Source organism: Caloenas nicobarica, chromosome 19 (genome assembly GCF_036013445.1).
Source record: "Caloenas nicobarica isolate bCalNic1 chromosome 19, bCalNic1.hap1, whole genome shotgun sequence".
Classification (NCBI taxonomy): domain Eukaryota; kingdom Metazoa; phylum Chordata; class Aves; order Columbiformes; family Columbidae; genus Caloenas; species Caloenas nicobarica.
In genome coordinates, this window is record NC_088263.1 from 1,273,656 (window position 1) to 1,293,053 (window position 19,398).

The following is a 19,398-nucleotide window of genomic DNA, read 5'->3' on the forward strand; positions in this document are numbered from 1 at the left end:
CTCTGCTCCAGCTGAACAAACCCAGGGACTTCAGCCGCCCCTCACACGGCTTCCCCTCCAACCCCTTCCCCAACTTGCTGTCCCTCCTCTGGACACTCTCCAGTAGCTTTATCTCCTTTTTCTCCCGTGTCCCCAGCCCTGCACACAGTGGATGCTGCAGGTGAGGCCGCCCCAGCGCAGAGCAGAGCGGGACAATCCCCTCCCTGCCCGGCTGGCCGTGCTGTGCTGGGTGCACCAGGACACGGGGCCCTCTTGGCTGCCGGGGACACTCTTGGCCAGTACAGCCAAAGGTTTTTCCATCAGCCGTTCTGTTCTACAACACGTCAGAGACGGCACGCGCAGGCTCTGCCAAAAACTTGCTCGGTACTTCACGCTGTGCTCCCGCTGACTGAAGAGCTTGCCTCGGGTTTTTTCAGTGTAGAAACTAGATACAAGGCTGAATAAAAGATATCACTGTCACTTAATGTCAAAGTAGCAATAACTATTCACATGTAAAATTTATAGGTGCACCCTCTCAGATAAAATGAAAAAAAAAAATCTTTGAGAGGTCCTCTACATGACTTGCAAAGTTCCAGCTCTTGGGAGGCCAGGTAGAGGAGAACAGACACCTGTCAGCTCAGCGGCAACGCGCTGGAGGAGATCTGTTGGTTCACATGGCAACGGGGAGGGTAACGCGGCTGCCTGGTCACCCCTCTGACTGACGCACATCTCAAACAATCGTTCTCTTCCTGTTCATACGACATAAGAAAAACAGGATGTTGAGAGGTGTTTATCTGAATGAACAAGATAAGCAAGATCACGGACATTTCTAAAAGTGTAAAATTTAACTAACAAGATGTTATAGATTTTCTGTGGGAAAAAAACCCCTCCAACTGCTGCACTGCTGAATGTGATTAAATTATGCATGGAAAGAGCCTTTCCCTCCGACCCGCAGGAAACAGTCGAGGAGCTGTTATATGAGCCATGAATACCAATGGAAAGTCTTTTTAGTGTGAGATACTGAGTTACACTGCTGAATCAAAATGGAGAAAACCAGCTTAGTGTGCAATACCACGCTGCTCTGAAAACCGTATTCAGCTCAGGGACCGGGTGGGGTACAGAGTGAGGGTGCTCAGCGGCCCCGCTGCTGCACAGGCAGGATTATAAAGCGGTTTGTGGCAATGAGCACCATTTCACAGGCAATTCTCAGGCCCACGGGCTTTCACTCAACCTGAGTAAGCATCGCAGGCACTTCGGAGCGTTTTAAAAGTCCATCTGTGCCTGAGAAGGAACGCTCTCACTCCTCATCACAATTTCATCAATAAGGGAATTTGCAACATGCCCAAATCATACAGCCGAGTATGGTGTCGCAATCACTGCTGTCCGCTAACGAACACGAGCTGGTACAGCCCAGAACGCTGCAGTTTAGAGCTGAAAACCAGCTCGCATTGAAAAAGTGCAACATCACCCCAGGGGTACCTCTGGAAAGGTACTGGTCTACACACCCACGCTCTTGTCCCCCATACACATGGGCAATGCACCCAGCTAGAAACATCCAGATACAGGGCAAGATCACAGAACGGTTTGGCTTGGGAGGGCCCTAAAGATCATCTCTTTCCAGCCCCCTGCCACAGGCCGGGTCACCGGAGCCCCGTCCAGCCTGACCTGAACCCTTCCAGGGACGGGGCAGCCACAGCCGCTCTGGGCCAGGGCCTCACCACCCTCCTCGAGGAGAATTTCTGCCTTGTATCGAATCTAAATCCGCCCTCTTTCAGTTTAAAGCCATCACCCCTTGTCCTGTCACTACATTGCCTTGTAAAAAGTCCCTCTCCACCTTTCTTGTGGGTGCCTCTAGGTATGGAAAGCCCGCACTAATGTCTCCCCAGAGCTTCTCTTCTCCAGCTGAACCCCCAGCTCTCTCAGCCTGTCCTCCCAGCAGAGCTGCTCCAGCCTCGGATCATTCCTGGGGCTCCTCTGGCCCCTCTCCAGCAGGTCCATGTGTGTCCTGTGCTGAGGACCCAGAGCTGGCCCAGCGCTGCGGGGGGGCTCACAGAGCGGGGCAGGATTCCCCCAAACCTGCTGCTCACGGGGCTGGTGCCACAGCCCAGGGTACTGACCAAGATGATGAGAACGTAATGGGGAACTGGTTGAACACACCACAGGTGAGCCAGTGTCAACTCACATTTGCTTTAAAATATCACTTCATTTGGGAAAAGAGAAGAAATCCTCACAAGCAGGGAGAAAGGATGAGGTGTACGCAGAGACAGGCATATTAGAAAAAACTAGAAGAAGTACGGCTTGGGAAGTTAACTGCCAGCGGCTGCCTTGCTGTGGCAGCAGGAAGAACGGGACCATCAACAAGGGATCTGGAACAGGTAGGTGGGAGGCTGGAAGCAGAACATCCCTCTGTGTTTTAAGAGACATTTGGAGCATATAAACCACTCAGAGCAGAATGGTTCCCATGGAGTCAAACAAGATACGAAGGAGAAGGACATCACGCTTCAGCCTGACTTCCCGAGGGGTCATTCCTGTTTAGGAATTACCGAGGACTCGATTTAAAGTCTCCTCAGTCTTCAGCCCCACAGGAAAAATAATACTGCTCAATACTCTGGCTTGGGATGCCCAAGAATTAGCTGTTAACTGTGAAACTGGGAAGTTGAACAATCTTTCACGTACTTACTTGTTCATAGCGTCACCTATTTAAAATGCACATGTAATTTAAAATACAATATTCATTAAGGCCTTTTGCATGTCATCATATCCCATGGAAGAACCAGACCACACGCCACAGTGCTCCGGTCATTCAGCACGACAACGGTGTCCTTGTGCACCGCGAGACACACGGCCTGACACTGAGCACCTCCTATTGACAATAGGTTTACAGTACATTGGCCACCACGGATCTATTTGAGCAACGGTTAGAATAATAATGAGGTAACAGAGAATGTGAGAAGTCTTAAAATAGAAAATGAGTACAGTCAGATATTGAAGTGAAGGATAATAAATACGTGGACTCAGTAACAGAACAAGTGAGCTGCAGGGAGTGGGAGGCGGACAGAGAGCTCTCCAAGGAGAGCACCATGCAGTTGCTAAGGATTAAAAGATGAAAGTGCCTGTGCACTGTCACAACGGCTCCATCCCGAAAAGGGATCGCACACTGTGAGATATGACTGAATGTAGTATCTGCGTTTGACAGTTCTTTGTGCTGTCTAGAGAATCTCCCATCTGGGAGTTGCAACAGACTTCAGGAGCCAGAACAGCTCGCAGCTGGTTCAGAAGAGTCGGCCTTGCACCTCTGGGAGCACCAGAGCAGACACGTCAGGACGTCCGTACCGCCCTCCTCGGCACTGCAAAACCATCACCGAGTTTGACACAAAGCCACCTGAACAACCTAACACTCTCTGTGAGCTGCAGTTACCTAAAATCCTTTCCAAGTGGCTGCTCTCCTCCACCACCACCTTTTTTATTTCAAAGACACTTGAAATAAAGATCTCTGGAATCTCCCTACCAGACCCGCGTGCAGCCAAGGACGTGTTGACCTCCCAAATGCAATCCTTTGACAGTCCTTCCTGTGACCACTTCAGCACTTTCTTGCAAGTCAACGATGCCACCAAGATGTATCCCAAAGCAGCAGCGCTGAATGAAGCCCTATCAGCACGAGCTGCCAAGAGCACGTACAATTCGAAGACAACAGCCCTCTGTGTTTGTACTTTTCCTTTTCTACACTGCGCAGGTGTTGGTTTCCTCATGAAGTTGCACCTCGGGCTATACGTGACAGTTCATATGGCAGGAAGATGCTGCACTTGTTCCACACACAGGCACTGGGAAGTGACACCACTTACCCAAAGTCTCCCGGCAGAACCCTCAAGGAAACGAGAACAGGTTCCCGATTCTCACCTCCCTCCTTTTTGCATCCATTTGGATCCGCCTGCTAACAAATACTTCTTACCGATTTTAGCCGGGTACCAGCAGCTCTGGAAAGCCAGTCTGCAGCCCCAGTGAAGGCGCAGAGCCTCCTGGTGCCAGGGGCCATGGGGACTCTCAGTGTCCCCCGAGCTGTCCCTGGAGCTGCTGCCAACCTGCGCAGGCTCCTCTTGTCCACGGGATTCCAGCTGCACCGGCCCCATCTTCTCAGGGCTACCAAAACCCCACACCGCAGCCCGGGTTTCCTTTACAAATCAGTTCTCCCAGAGCAGGCCTGATTTCCAAAGGCCTTTAGGAAACAATGGCCAAGCTTTGCTACCTGTGATCAGAATCCCAGAATCCCAGAATGTCAGGGACTGGAAGGGACCTCGAAAGCTCATCCAGTCCAATCCCCCCGCCGGAGCAGGAACACCCAGCTGAGGTTACACAGGAAGGTGTCCAGGCGGGTTGGAATGTCTGCAGAGAAGGAGACTCCACAACCTCCCTGGGCAGCCTGGCCCAGGCTCTGGCACCCTCACCGGGAAGAAGTTTCTTCTCATATTTAAGTGGAACGTCCTGTGTTCCAGTTTGTACCCATTGCCCCTTGTCCTATCATTGGTTGTCACCGAGAAGAGCCTGGCTGCATCCTCCTGACACTCCCTCTTTCCATATTGATCCCCATGAATGGGTCACCCCTCAGTCTCCTCTTCTCCAGCCCCAGAGCCCCAGCTCCTCAGCCTTTCCTCACACGGGAGATGCTCCACTCCCCTCATCAAGAAGACACAGGGTAGAACAGATCTGTATAACAAAGCAGATTTCCACTTACTTTCACGTCAATTTTGTTTTCCCATTTGGTGCACATATTTAAGTCAGCATCAAAGGAACAAAATGGAAGCCCAATCATTGTCTCCCGTTCGGCTGGTTTACAGACCAACCCCCAGCCTTTAATTCCAGGGCGTGAGTGAGCGCGAGGGCTCTGACAGCCAAAGGGCCCCTCTGTCCATCCGACCCGCTGTTTGCCTGAAGCAGCCAGGTTAACGCTGTCCCGTTTGGCCTGCAAGAGAACACAGGGCAGGTCGGACAAGAGAAAGACAGGGACAAAGACAGACAGACAGACACTGCAATAGACTGAGAGCCAAAGACCGGCGGTGGGATGAAAGAACGTGGAACGAAGGCAGGACCCAGCCAAGCCAAACAAAGTTTTCCTTGAGTGATTACATCTGCTGGAGAGTCCCCGGCTTGCACTCTCCTTGCTGAGAAATTCTGTTAATTGTGTCTAGGACATTAAAAAAATCCCCAAATAAGCTTCTCTGTAATCATGAAAGCTCTGAACTGCGTGAACTTTTGTTATGCTGAATTACTGATCATACTTATTGAATTACTACATACTTATTGAAGTAAATGATGAAAATTGCTTTACAGAAGATTTTTCTGAGGTATAGCCCCGGACAGGAAAAAACGGTAATAAATCTTAATTTCTTTTTCTCCAAGAAAAAACAATTCAGAAAAATTCTTCTCCCTCCCAAAGTCTGTGTAGCTCAGTACAAAGAGCACCCAGAAGAAAATGAAGAGAGATACTTCCTCAACTTAGGCAAAATTAAATAAGGTTAAATGAATGCTCTGTAGAGCCAAAGCCTCCAATTCGGTAAGACAGCATCGCTCCCTGGAATTCAACAGGGACGGTGGCTCTTCCGCTGCCACGAAAGCCGCGGGGCCCTGGGCAGCGGGGCAGGAGCGGATGTCAGCACCTGCGCCGGGCAGTGCTGCACGTCGGGCTGCCACAGCATGATTTGTATACGTGAAAATCAACACTCACAAGCCAGAATGACAGACTCATCTCAAGCAGTTTTTGAGTTGGCTAAAACCCCGTGATTCTGCCTTGATCTGACCCGCTCCTGGGGTCACCCGAATGCCACTGGTGTCACATCATGGACACAACTCGCCCGTCTGCAGCAAACCCCCCAGCAAACCCCGCTCAGCTTCAAGCCTGTTCTCCCAGCATCGATTTGTACTCGACCACTCACTACGATAACCAGAAATGCCAGAGAATTGATGGACTTCAAGTACCTTGTTTCTCTCCTCCACAACCCAAACATCTGTCTGCATACCTCGGGTAATTAGATATTTGTATTTACCAAATTTGAGGGTCAGTCACTGGAAGACACTGCAAGGGCAAAGCTTGATGTTAAAAGACAAAACCAAAATACTAAATCACAAGGAGCTGGCCCTCAGCTCGCCACAGCCGCACACGCCACCATGTCATGGGCGCGTTGTACTGAGGACAGCGAAAACACGACTCAGGGGGACACCTAACATATCTGGATCCATAGAACAGCCACCCGAAGGTGTGCGCTGGCACATACACCTATTGCAAGTCCTCTGAATTCACATCTGGCTGTATCGTACCTCTTTGCTGGTGCCAAGACATTTTACTTGGGCCAGCGTAAGCTGCCCCAAAGCCAAGTGACTCGTCCTCATTACACCTCTATCACATGTCGCATGTGAGTGCAGTGACACAAACCAACCCGACCCCTCCCCACCCAGCAGCTCCCCCGCCGGAATGCGGGGAGCCCCCTCCCTCCCCGGGGCCTGTCCCACCCCAGCTGTTGGCAGAAAACCAACTCGGCCAAAGTACGGATCAGTTCTTGCTGGGCCAGTGAATGGAACTGGCCCAGGGAAGGGTCCAAGGCGGCAGCGCTGGAGCAAGGAGGGTGACCCGTGTACCCGGGACTGGCTCCAAGGGAGCTGGGCAGGGAACACGACCTTCCCCGTGAGCTGCGACTGAGCCACCGGGTCAGTCGGCGCTTCCGTTTGCTCCCTTCTGCCAAAACACACTTCTTTCCTTATAACATATACAGATACACATTATTAATTATATAACAAGGAGCAATACACGCTTTTCAACGAACTGCAGGGTAGGTAGGTACAATGTTGAGTTTTATACACTCTACCACGCAAAGACAAGGCTCCAGCTTCAGGTAAAGCCCATCCATCAGCCACCAGACAGGATCTCCGCCTGCTGCAGCACCATATGCCAGGCTGAGACGCTGCAGCACCTCGAGCGGGTGCTGCAAGTGCTGTTGAAAGGATGCAAATGCACGGACTGATGTCAGCATCAGCCAGATTTATTTTTTAAGCAGTAAAGTAACTTTAAAACAGCATCTATCCTTAAGACAGGCAGCTTTTCCAGGCAGAACCTCCTCCTTAACTCCTCAGGACACACAACCATCTCTCCATAGCCAGGACTTAGAAATACCAGCTCAGTATCTGCTGAACGACACTTCAGCTGAAGGAAACCTCCATGGACGGAAACACTGGAAGGTGCTGAGCGAAGCGGTGACAGTCAACCTGCCACAGCACTGAGCAAAAGACACGAACGAGCTGGGGAGCCTGACCTGACCCAGCGAGCGAAGGTGGTGGGTCTGCAGCCCCTGCCCCAGGGCGGAGGGAATGAACGGTCTGACCGACACGGGGCACAACTGGAGAACATCAACTGCGACAATCCCAAACCTCAGACTGTGGAGGGCTCCCTAAAAACCTGTGGTCTGTTGGGGAGGAGGTTGGGGTTTTGTTTTATGCTTATTTGCCTCTTGTTTTTGTCTTCGTGGATAAGATTCATTTCCAGTAACTGTCGACCAAAGTGGAAAAGGAGTATTTAACAATAAAGTGCAAGAGTCCATTATGAGTGATGGCAACCCATGTGCTTTTATGAAACAATAACACACCAACATAAAATAAATCAGTGCCTTTTAATTTAACAATGTAAATTACCCTCCCACCTGCTGTGAATCTCCGTAAGGAGAAAAAGCTGGCTGCATATTTACTGAGCTGTCTATCCCCGTCTCATTCTGAACTGGCCTAATGCCCTGGGGTTAGACTGTAGGACTCTGTCATCTCTTGCACTCGTATGACCTAAGAAAGGGAATGTGGCCTTTTTCCCACAAGCCCAGAGTGAGAACATCATAAAAGCTGAACTTTAGCCCCCTTTTTGGGCAGGCAGCACAATAGCAAGGAGGATGCTGTTACTCCCTGGAGGCTCTGCTGCTGAAAAACATCACCAAGCTCAAGTAAAAGGTCAGTAGTTAGGATTGCATCTCTTGTTTTCTTCAGCTTTCCTCCTCCGTCAAAGGCAGTTAAACATTCTTTGCACACCCCCCTCCCTCCTTCTGAGAAATGCAGGAAGGAAGTGCTTGCAAAATAGTTTAATTTAAAAGACCGCACAATCACACACAGCAAACACTGCTTTAGACTGGGGGCAGGACGTTTCTGTTGCCTCACAGTTCCCACTGAAACACAAATGAATCCCTCCAGCACCAGAGAGGTTCCTCCCTCCCCGCACACAAACAGAAGCTGTGTTTTGACTCCCAACCCCTTTTGTTCAGGAGCAGACACCTTGGGTGAGATCTGCAGCGACGTGCTGCAGGCGAACCCCTCTGCTCCCCCCGCGCCCGCAGCGCCCGCAGGTCCCTGTGCAGAATCCCGGGATGAGAGGCTGGAGAGCAGCTCTGCGGAGAGGGATCCGGGGGTTCTGCTCAATGGCAAGTTGAACGTGAGCCAAGAGTGTCCCCGGCAGCCAAGAGGGCCCCGTGTCCTGGTGCACCCAGCACAGCACGGCCAGCCGGGCAGGGAGGGGATTGTCCCGCTCTGCTCTGCGCTGGGGCGGCCTCACCTGCAGCATCCACTGTGTGCAGGGCCGGGCACACGGGAGAAAAAGGAGATAAAGCTGCTGGAGAGTGTCCAGAGGAGGGACAGCAAGTTGGGGAAGGGGTTGGAGGGGAAGCCGTGTGAGGAGCGGCTGAAGTCCCTGGGTTTGTTCAGCTGGAGCAGAGGAGACTGAGGGCAGAGCTCATGGGGCTGCAGCTCCAGCAGGGGAGCAGGAGGGGCCGGGCTGAGCTCTTCTCTCTGGGACAGGGACAGAACCCAGGGAATGGCAGAAGATGTGCCAGGGGAGGGTCAGCTGGACATGAGGAAAAGGTTCTTCACCCAGAGGTGCTGGACACTGGGACAGGCTCCCCAGGGAGGTGTCCCGGCCCCAACCTGACAGTGTTCAAGAAGAGACTGGACAACGTCCTCAGACACACGGTGTGACCTGTGGGGTGTCCTGTGCAGGGACAGGAGTGGGAACCGATGATCCGTGTGGGTCCCTTCCAGCTCAGGACATTCTATGATTCCATGGTCTGACTGGGGTTCAGGGCTGTGGGGCCAGGAACAGAGCAGCCAGCACACCTTGTTCTCTCTCAAGGTGCTGCACGGTACCAGGCACCACGAGGTGGTAACGCGGTCCTGGGTTGTAGGACACAGTTCCACCTCCAGTCTTTCTCATCATTAGTGCTTGTTTTATCTCACAGTATGTTTTTCTTCCAGTGTTTGTTACCTGGACCTTGCTTGTGAAGGTTGTTTGGGACTGTTGGATTTAGCTTGACCCTTGTCGTCACCAGACACAAGTGAAAGAACCAGAGTGAGAGGAAACAGCTCTTACACTCCATCCCTTTTTGCCAAGAGGAATGTAGAGACCAGCAGGAAATTCATGGAAAACTTCTTGGTTATTGACCAGTTTATGTTGTATGACCACGTGTTCAATCTAAATATAATTCTTCTTAGTCACACTGTTTTCGTATCCCTGGGCAAACAGCATTTACTATCACAAGCCTGTTTCTTCCACTTCTTGGAGACTTCGACTCGCCTTCCCTTGAGCTGTGAACCGTGACAGCCACCAGCACCATCAGAAGGGCTCGCAAGCTCTCACTTCTTTGAGAATTACCCGTCCTTGCAGCCACAGCCTCTCGCAATAAACCCCTCCATGCTCACAGCTTCTCCCAGCACAGCAGCTTTTGCTCGTGGGTTCAGCAAATCCGATCATGCTCCTGCCGTCCCGCGTTCCTCATGTCACTCAGAGCGTGCAGCAGGTTGATTCTGAGCTGGCACTCCTGCGCTTAAAAGGGACGCTGTCAACAAATCACAGCTCTGTCTCTTTTTTTAACCTGCTGCTGTCGCAGTGCAGAATTCAATTAATAAAATGAATAAGAGATCAGTGCATGCAGGAACTGAGCAGAACTGCACCTGCTGCTCATTAGAGCGACGTCGTCTTCCTCCAAACAGGATGGCCGGGACAAGCAAAGAGCCAATAAATTATTTTCTAAAAGGAAATTAAGAAGTTTCGCATCTTGTTATTGTGAGCACTTTCCCATGCACAGTCAAGCGACTTCACAAAGGGAAAGATGAATACTTTACAGAACAGGGAAATGAGACTGCCCAATGCCACAAACCGTCTGGGGACTTCAGCTCTGCAGCAGGACCTGAAACTGGGCTGTTGAGTTTTGCTTTTGTTCTTTTAAAGTTGACAACTTCAATTGACAGCATTTACTTCCAGCCCTGACCAGTGGGGAAACCTGACTTTTCCAAGTTTTAGACCATTGCCCTCATGAGTTTTTTGGTTATTTTTTTCATAAACATACAGCTATTACTGCTGCTTATTATCCTTCCCTCCCCCAGTAAATTTTACCTTCTTTTCTTTTTCAATTGGTGTTTAACTCATGTGCATTTCTGGTAGACTTAAATATAACTGTTAGCATTTCAGAAATGCCTTCAGATTATAAATGAGGAATCCATAATACTGTAGAGACCTTAAATAAAACATAATTCCTGTCCCACAGAGTATTGTAAAGGCATTTAGGAGCTTACTCCTCACCCCACGCCTGCTGCAAGCCCAAAGCACAATAAAAAGGAATGAAATAAGCCCAGAAAGGCACATCTAGCCAGGCAGACGAGGGGCTTGTGCAGGCGGACAGCAGAGAGCTGGGGAGTTTTTTCCTTATCAAGACCTTAAGAGTTGCACACTGTGTTTTACGTGATTGAAAGTATAAAAAGCATAAACTGCACTGAAAGATGTGTTATGAACACAACCACCACATCGGTCAGTCTGTGTGTGGGGTCAGAGTGCCCAGGTTTTTAGGGACATGTTTTAGAGGTGGCCTTGGCACTGTTAGATTTACAGTTGGACTCGAAGATCCTACAGGTCTTTTCCAGCCTAAGTCATTCTATGATTTCAGTAGTACACAATTTGCTTCCAGAAAGTCTTCACCAGTTGTTTTCACAACTGTAGCCTAGAAACCTTATCATTAAAACAACACACTCTTTCTTTAATTCTAGACACTCATACTCCAGTTTCATCCCAACTTCATCAAAACGCAGCCTTAAGTAAATACTTATTTACTTATGTCAAAATACTATTTTGACACTGAGTACACTGGGCACATTGCAAACAGTCATGCTGCAGGAATTACTGACAGTTGCCTTTTTCAGAGAGCAAAGTCAGAGGAAAGGCTGAAGGAATCCTGTAGAGTCAGTTAATTCAGCAAAAATGCCACCCCACAAAATATTATTTTCTTACCCTGAAATTTCAGCAGTTGCTCATAGTATAAGTTTTAAATTTACCATTAAGCTGGACTGTGACTTGAATTCTACTCCAAAACCTTCAACGACCCAAACAGACAAGTCAGGGACGTGGTTTAATTCCACACGAGCTCACAAGCCGGCGCGCTCGGCTGAGCCCAGCGCGGCCTCAAGCACAGACACGATTCCCCGCGGGCAGCACCGATGTGAACCGAGGATGGAGCCACGGCCACTGTGGCGGTTCGTAGTCTTTCCATCCCCCTCCTTCCACTCCCAAGGATAAAGGAAATTAAGCCTCAAATACTGAAAAGTTGATTCTCCATCAAGTTAGACTCTTGATATCCTATCATAATACCCATTTGTACAATAGGATTATACAGTGAACTTGAGAGGTGTTTCAGTGATTGTTCATCATCTTTCAACAGCCCGTCTTTGCAGGCTTTTGCTATCAAACCCAAAAACGCTAAAGCCGTACTGAAAAACAAACAAACAAACAAACAAAACCAAACCAGTAAAAAGCCCCACACACCAAACAAAACCCCTAATAGTTGTTTTAAGGAATGGTTAAAAAAAAGTTGCAGAGCAGACAGATTTGAAAATATTAGCTAAATACTGTAATTCACCTTTTAAACAAAACCAGTAATACAAGGAAAAGATGACGGTTCAGTTCTGAGCCTTTTCTTGGAAAAAGGTGATTCATTTCAAGGTGACGCCTCCACTTTATTGAGTTCCTCCTTCTTTAAGGCAGCACGGGGAGCGTTGGCCTCCCCACCGCTCTGCCCCGCAGAACAACGTAAACCACCGTCCCGTCGTGCCGGCCACCGGCCGCGTCCTCGCCGCAGCCACACACGGCACCTGGGGCTCCTGACGTTCCCTGGGACACGGGCAGTGCCAGGGCTGGGTTACGGTTGGACTCTATGATCTTGACGGTCTCTTCCAACGGAAATGATTCTGTGATTCTGGACCAGAGAGCATCCCTGGTCCTTCCCTTGGCCCAGCGCCACAACCTGTCAGCACAGGAGCTTCTCTACTAAACATCAGCCCTTTTCACAGAATCCCAGAATGTCAGGGGTTGGAAGGGACCTCGAAAGCTCATCCAGTCCAATCCCCCCGCCGGAGCAGGAACACCCAGATGAGGTTACACAGGAAGGTGTCCAGGCGGGTTGGAATGTCTGCAGAGAAGGAGACTCCAGAACCTCCCTGGGCAGCCTGGGCCAGGCTCTGGCACCCTCACCGGGAAGAAGTTTCTTCTCAAATTTATTTTTCTCTCTTTTTCCCCTTTTATTCTTGGTTAAGCTGCTTCTTCTAAAGGGGAATTTTGATTATGGAGATGCTTGATTACAAAGGAAGGGAAGAAAACCCTCAGTAACCTGCTGTCAGACACAGTCTACAGATCAAACTGGTGGTTTGTGTCCGCGCTGCCGCCAGAGTGTTTATGCGAGCCGTGTGTTTTTCCCGCTGCGCTGCCGGGGCTGTTTGGCCGGGCCGGGTGATGGATGGTGGAGAAGGTTGTGTCTGGAAATGCGCTCCCCAGGCGGCAGGAAGCCGCGCGGCCTTCGCCAGCACTTCCTTCCCGCGTACAAGGGGGGACAGAATGGGAGAAACCTTGGCTGCCTCTCACCCTGAGAAAAGTGCTCCCCTTCCAGCTGGATTACACTAAAAACATGTTAATCTTTCACAAGATTATAATATCCTTCCTCTCTAAGTATAGCTACAGTGGTAGCAACACTTCGATAACGAAATGAAAGGACAATGTAAAACTTAATGAGTGGCTGCAGAGGGCTGGTGCTGGAAGCTGAACACACGGAGGTCCAAAGCTGAAGGTCCCCGTCTTCAGCCGAGATATAAACCAGCCCTGGATCACACCTGTCTAACCAGTATCTTGACTCCAAGAGTAACCAGGACTAAGCACTTCAACAGAAGGTGTGAAATGTGTCCCTCCGGACGTCTGCATTCCTGAGCCTGTTTTAGAGAGTGCATCTAAACTCAAAGCATGATGTTTATTACCCCTACAAAAAATAACGCTGCAACGAGCAATTTGTGAATATGCTGACTCTGCGATCCACACATTTCTCATGAGCACCCAGGACGGTTTGTTTTACAGAGACTTTCCTCAAATGCCTTTTTCCAAAGATCCTTTTCTGGATGATCCATGAATCTGCATGACAACCTGACGTGTAATCATCACCTGCTCACAGTAATAAAAACAAGTGCAGAGTTTCACAGGACAGATATTCCATGCTACCAAGGAATTTCCATAAAATTTTCCATACTTGAACTCCCAGATTCAAACCCATAGACAACAGGAGGACCTCTGGTGTAGGCAGGTGTTCAGAACCTCAACCTCAGCAGCAACCTCAACCTCAGTCCCACCACGGGGATGTCCGAGAAATTCCCTCAGGCAGATAGTGTCTGGATGAGTTTGCTCAAAAGAGTCTGAAAAACGGAGGAAGAAATTCTCAGGACTCTTGACAACAAAAGGAAAATCCCAAACCTGTGAGCAGAGAGCTCCCATAACAGTCTCTGTTTCTGAAAAAGGAATTGGACAAAAAGACCTCACCCATTCACAAAGAGTGGGGAACAATGGAAACTGTCAAAAAATAGCCCTCACATCAGAGCGAGGAATGTCCCTTTACACATCCAAAAAAGCCCAGAGCGGAGCAGGAGCCTGGGAGGACCTCAGGGCTTCTGGCTTACGTGTCTCCCAGGCCCTTCCCATTGCAGAAACTGCCAGAAGCATGAGATGGTACTGAATTCCAGTAACCAAAGATGGGGATGGAAGAGGAGAGGAAATTTATGGCAGGACTGAGCCAGAATAAGTAACGAATTCCTGTCCATTCAATCTCTCCGGCAAGGACCCTGACATGGAAACTTCATGGGATATACGTGACAATGGTATGTGTGCACATCTTCCACAGGTCTTACTTTATAAGGCAAAGCAATTACGAAAGCAATTAATAAGAAAACTAAACTATGGATAAGATCTGAATGAGTTGTGTAACACACAGTAATAAAAATCATGTGTTCTTCTGAATTGGTGAGAAGTTACAAAAACAGTTTTTCTAGGCATTCTTAACCTGGAATACAATACTGAGAAGCCTGGATGTGGACCAGGAGACCTCAAAGATCCAATAACCTTCACAGCATGCAGTTTACCATTGAATTCACAGGTTTTGCTCTGTATGTGACTCAACATTCTCCTCCAATAGCACTAAGGAAAATAAATGGCAAGTAAATCATGTGGAACGAACAGGAGAAGACAAGCAAACACTTGGACAAGCAGAAAACTCACCCGTGGGCTGATCACTTGAGTCACTGTCCTGATTCATCCTCCCAAAGGTGGCACCAGGTCAGGATGCTGAGCTGAGAGGTCTGCAGGTCAGAGCTGGCAGCCCAAGCTCTTCCTTCTGAAAAGAAGAAATGTAGTGTTACTATGAAACTGCACAAACTTCGCCCTGTGTGACAAAGGAAATATCTTGTGTGTGGTCTGTTGCCTTTGAATCTAAGCAAGACAGTGGAGAAACTGTGTGCATATACAGCTTAGCACAGAAGTCAAGGTATAACACATTGTCTGAGGATCAGAGAACTAAATGGTGAATTGGTGAATTAAGTCAACCAAGAAACACTAAAAAGCAGCATTTGAAATCTCACGCGAGTTAAAACAGCATGTAGTTAAAACAACATCTGCATTCCTGGACCAGGTCAAGATCAGCTTTCAGATTTGAACTGCACAAACAGGAGTCTCTGATGCTGTTTACTTGTTTAACCAAACAAAAAACCAGACCTATCTAACTTCCAAACTGGTCAAAGATCCACGTAAAGTATGTTTTTGCCGCAGCTGAACAGCTCCTCCTCTTTGTTTGCTTCCCCTTCCACTCCGCACGTCTTGCCTGTGGCAGGGTTGGGAACAGAACCCATGCCTCCCAAATCCCAGCCCAGCGCCCCAACCACCACATCCTTCCTGCTGAATCACAGCGCGGGCTTGTTGATCAGGAAGGAAATTCCCCCTCGAGAGCACTCACTCTGAGTGTGCTGGTGCCACACAAGCGCTCAGAAAAATACAAACGGACCAGCAAGAACAAGTGATTTAAGCCACTGTATGACAGGCTAAAGGTAAATACCAGTGCGCTGGGTTTGCTGTCAGCAGCGGTACAGGGCACCACGGAGCAGCCCCTCACACAGAACCAGCAGCGCATCCGCGCGGCCTCAGAGTAACGGCCTCTTGCCCTTCTGAGGACGACACGTAACTTGGAAAACATCTACCCCGCATTTAGCACGAGGTGTGTGTCACTCGGAGCGGGGTTCGAGAGGTTTATATTCTTCCCGGGCACCACGAGGGTCACCTCTGGGAGCATCCAGCCACGCTGCTAAGTGCAAACAGCTGCACTCTGTGAAGTAGTAGGTCAGAATTAACCTCAGTGTGCTGTACTAGCAAAGGGCCCTCGCTTTCTTTGAGGTCTTTAGCAAAGGAAAAAGAAAAACAAAGGAAAAGGGAAAGGAAAAGGAAAAGGAAAAGGAAAAGGAGAAAAGAGAGGAGAAGAAAAAGAAAAAAGAGAGAAAAAGAAAAAGGAGAAAAAGGAGAAAAGGAAGAAAAAGAAAAAGAGGAGAAAAAGAAAAAGAAAAAGAGGAGAAAAAGAAAAAGAAAAAGAAAAAGGAAAAAGCAGAGCCAGGGGGAAAATACCCAAAGTGGAACAAATATTTTTTAACCTAAATGCAGTTCACCTCATTAGTCTCTTAGAAAACAAAAAAGGTTGTAATTCTTGTAATTCATCTGTGACCTGTTCGAGGACACAAACTCACTGAAATGGCAAGTTCATGGCCCAGGACTCTGAAGAATTTGGCTCCGCTCAGCAGTTGGGCAAAGGAGAAGAATTTCCCACTGGCAAGCACTGGTTTTCCAGGTTGATCCCGTGAGACGACCCCCAGTAACCAACACAAACACGCTTGGGCAGATTCCCAGAACTCGGCCGAGATTTCTTCTACACTCCCTTCCAAATGTCACTGGATAGAAATTCCAGCAGCACCGGCTCCTGCGGGGCAGGGAACCAAACCCTCCATCGCAGCGTCCTGGGGGCGCGTTCATGGATCTGGAGCAGCTGTGAATGGACACACAGACAGGACTCGCTGCCTGGAGAGCAGAGCCCAGGGCAGGGGGACAGCTTGGGGACAGCTGGGGGACAGCTTGGGGACAGCTGGGGGACAGCTTGGGGACAGCTGGGGACAGGCCTGTCCCGCCCCCCCCAGGACACAGCAGCCCCCGAGGAGCCTGTCTGAGGGCGGCCACCCCACAGGAACACCTGTGAGCTTCTGTTCCCCACCACCAGCTCCTCTGGTTGCTCATTAAGCCCCAAGCCTGATCCCCGCGGATCCCCAGTGACGCCAGAGGCACCTCCCAAAGCCAGCGCAGGGAGAACTGGGGCGGTTCTGGGGACACGAAGCTCCTCCAAGGGCAGACACCCGCATCTCACCTGTGCATCCCTGCTGATCGTGGAGATACAGAGAAATCTCTAGGGAGCTCACCTCAACAGGGATGACCTGAACGAGGCATCTATGGAGTAACTCATTTCTCCCGGCGACCACCTCAAAGGCATCTCTGGCCAACCCGCTGGATCCCACCCTCTGTCTTTCCCCCAGAGCTGGACATATTGGCTTTGCTGCCCCACAGCACGTGGAGAAACATCAGAAAGGGTCAGGCAAAGCACCGGTGTCAAACAAAATCAAATGCCGCTGCTTTTAGGTTTGGTATTTTGAATTTATCACCTACTCATTCTTTCTGTGTAACTTTAATTGCCTACATGTTTTGTATTTATCTCAATAGATCTACACAGATCCAGAAGTCAGAGCCAGACTCTTCTCAGTGGTGCCCAGCGACAGGACAGAGGCAAAGGGCACAACTGAAATATGGGAAATCATGTTGACGCATCGGAATTCTTTTTTTTAACCCTAGGAGTGATCAAACCCTGGGACAGGCTGTCCAGAGAGGTTGCAGCATCTCCACCCTGACTGGCCACGGTCCTGAGCACCCTGCTCTGATTGACCCTGCTCTGACCGACCCTGCTCTGAGCACCCTGCTCTGAGCACCCTGCTCTGACCGACCCTGCTCTGAGCACCCTGCTCTGAGCACCCTGCTCTGATTGACCCTGCTCTGACCGACCCTACTCTGAGCACCCTGCTCTGAGCACCCTGCTCTGACCGACCCTGCTCTGAGCACCCTGCTCTGAGCACCCTGCTCTGACCAACCCTGCTTTGAGCACCCTGCTCTGACCGACCCTGCTCTGACCGACCCTGCTCTGAGCACCCTGCTCTGACCGACCCTGCTCTGACCGACCCTGCTCTGAGCACCCTGCTCTGACCAACCCTGCTCTGACTGACCCTGCTCTGACCGACCCTGCTCTGACCAACCCTGCTCTGACTGACCCTGCTCTGACCAACCCTGCTCTGAGCACCCTGCTCTGAGCACAGTGCTCTGAGCACCCTGCTCTGACTGACCCTGCTCTGACCGACCCTGCTCTGAGCACCCTGCTCTGACTGACCCTGCTCTGAGCACCCTGCTCTGAGCACCCTGCTCTGACCGACCCTGCTCTGAGCACCCTGCTCTGAGCACCCTGCTCTGACCGACCCTGCTCTGAGCACCCTGCTCTGAGCACCCTGCTCTGACCAACCCTGCTCTGAGCACCCTGCTCTGAGCACCCTGCTCTGACCGACCTTGCTCTGAGCCTGGGGCTGGGTGGGCGAGCTCCAGAGGTCCCCTCCAACCCCAGCTAGTTTGCTTGAAGACTGCAAATTAAATGCTTGCAGACTGTCTATTAAAAGACTCCTGCCCTTTGGGATGTTCACAGCTGAAGGCAGCCAAACCTTACGACCCAGGAGTAAAGCCTGAGAGTTCCAGAGAAACCACCAGGCTCCCCCAGTGTGTTCCCGTCCTTCACCCCACCAGGAATCGCCGCTTGCTGCCCAATACCTGTCCCAGTTTTGTTCTGCACCACTTTCTAGTTTTTCACATCACTGGCATCAGACACACACAGTAATTTCCCAAAGTGAAAGTTTCTTGCCAGAAGACACTTCGTGGCACTACTGCCATTCTTTTGAACACTAAAAAACCCTCACAATTTCTGCTCAAGGCTTCTTTCAACCTTGACAGTATCTAGAAACCCCCAAGCCTTGCTTTTTTACACCACATGAGAGTAATTTAGGAATTCATATTAAATGTGATTCAATTGTTCTTCACTAAACAGCCTGTTCTCTCATTCCTTGCCTGCTATTTTTGTAGCTAGGATCAAGCTTGTGGTTTTTTCCTATTAGGTCAGCCCCACTTAGGTCTAAGTCAGAGGAAGAATGAAACTCCCCATCCTCAATCCTGTGGGATGTTGTGATCAGTTTGCAGTGGTGAATAATGGCACATTAGAAGGTAATTACTGTTATGGATGTGTTCTGCTTGGTGCAGAGCATTCACCATATGGAAACCCAGCACGGAACGGCTAAAGAAAAAGGCTCCTGCAAAGAGCTGCCAAACTGCTTCTCCAAGGACTTTTCTCTCACCATAGCAGGTGTGGGCACTGTTGAGCTCGTGACTTGGGGACTAGTGCCATGCAGGAGTGCTTTGCTTCATATTTAAGCAAAACGAGCTAATGATTGTACCTCGTCATCCTGAATTATACATGTGGGTCTGAAGCAAAGAGGATGAATGTCCAGTAAATGTCCGACCCCTCGTAACTGCCCCAAGGTGCGGCGTCATCGAGGTGGACGGGGAAGCTTTGCTTAGTCACTTGAGGGTGAAAACAGCGTCCACGGTCCTGCTTCCTCAGGGACGGCTGAGGCCACGACCACCACCAGACAGGGAAGCAGAGGCCACTGGTTTCCTTGGAGCGATCCCAGCTCAGGGCCATTACGGGCTGGAGCCAACAGGAGACCCCTGAGCCCCCCGCCGCCAGTCTCTCTGTGGGGTCGACTCCTGTGCCGGTGTCTCCAGCCCAGCCATAGCTGGTGCTTTCCCTAAAGCCCAGATAAAGTTTTTCCTTAGAAATTATCACCAAAACAAAAAAGCAGGTTTCTATTCCGCTTGGTTATGGAAAAAGACCTGAAAATGTGAAGTGAGAATAACTTAAGCTACGCAGAAATAGAAAC

At 50.0% G+C, this 19,398-nt stretch overlaps 1 protein-coding gene across 8 annotated transcripts in view; it reads right to left on the bottom strand.

Annotated features, from left to right (window-relative positions):
- Positions 1-19,398, bottom strand: part of EXD3 (exonuclease 3'-5' domain containing 3) — a 291,985-nt gene that overhangs the window by 212,069 nt on the left and 60,518 nt on the right. For 7 of the 8 annotated variants that reach the window (XM_065648437.1, XM_065648436.1, XM_065648434.1 and 4 more), the window contains one exon: positions 14,567-14,681. In XM_065648437.1, coding sequence (XP_065504509.1) covers positions 14,567-14,603 — 37 coding nt within the window. In that variant the 5' untranslated portion in view covers positions 14,604-14,681. Of the gene's footprint in view, positions 1-4,708; positions 4,937-14,566; positions 14,682-19,398 lie in introns of all 8 variants that reach the window. The other variant, XM_065648438.1, reaches the window with a different exon arrangement.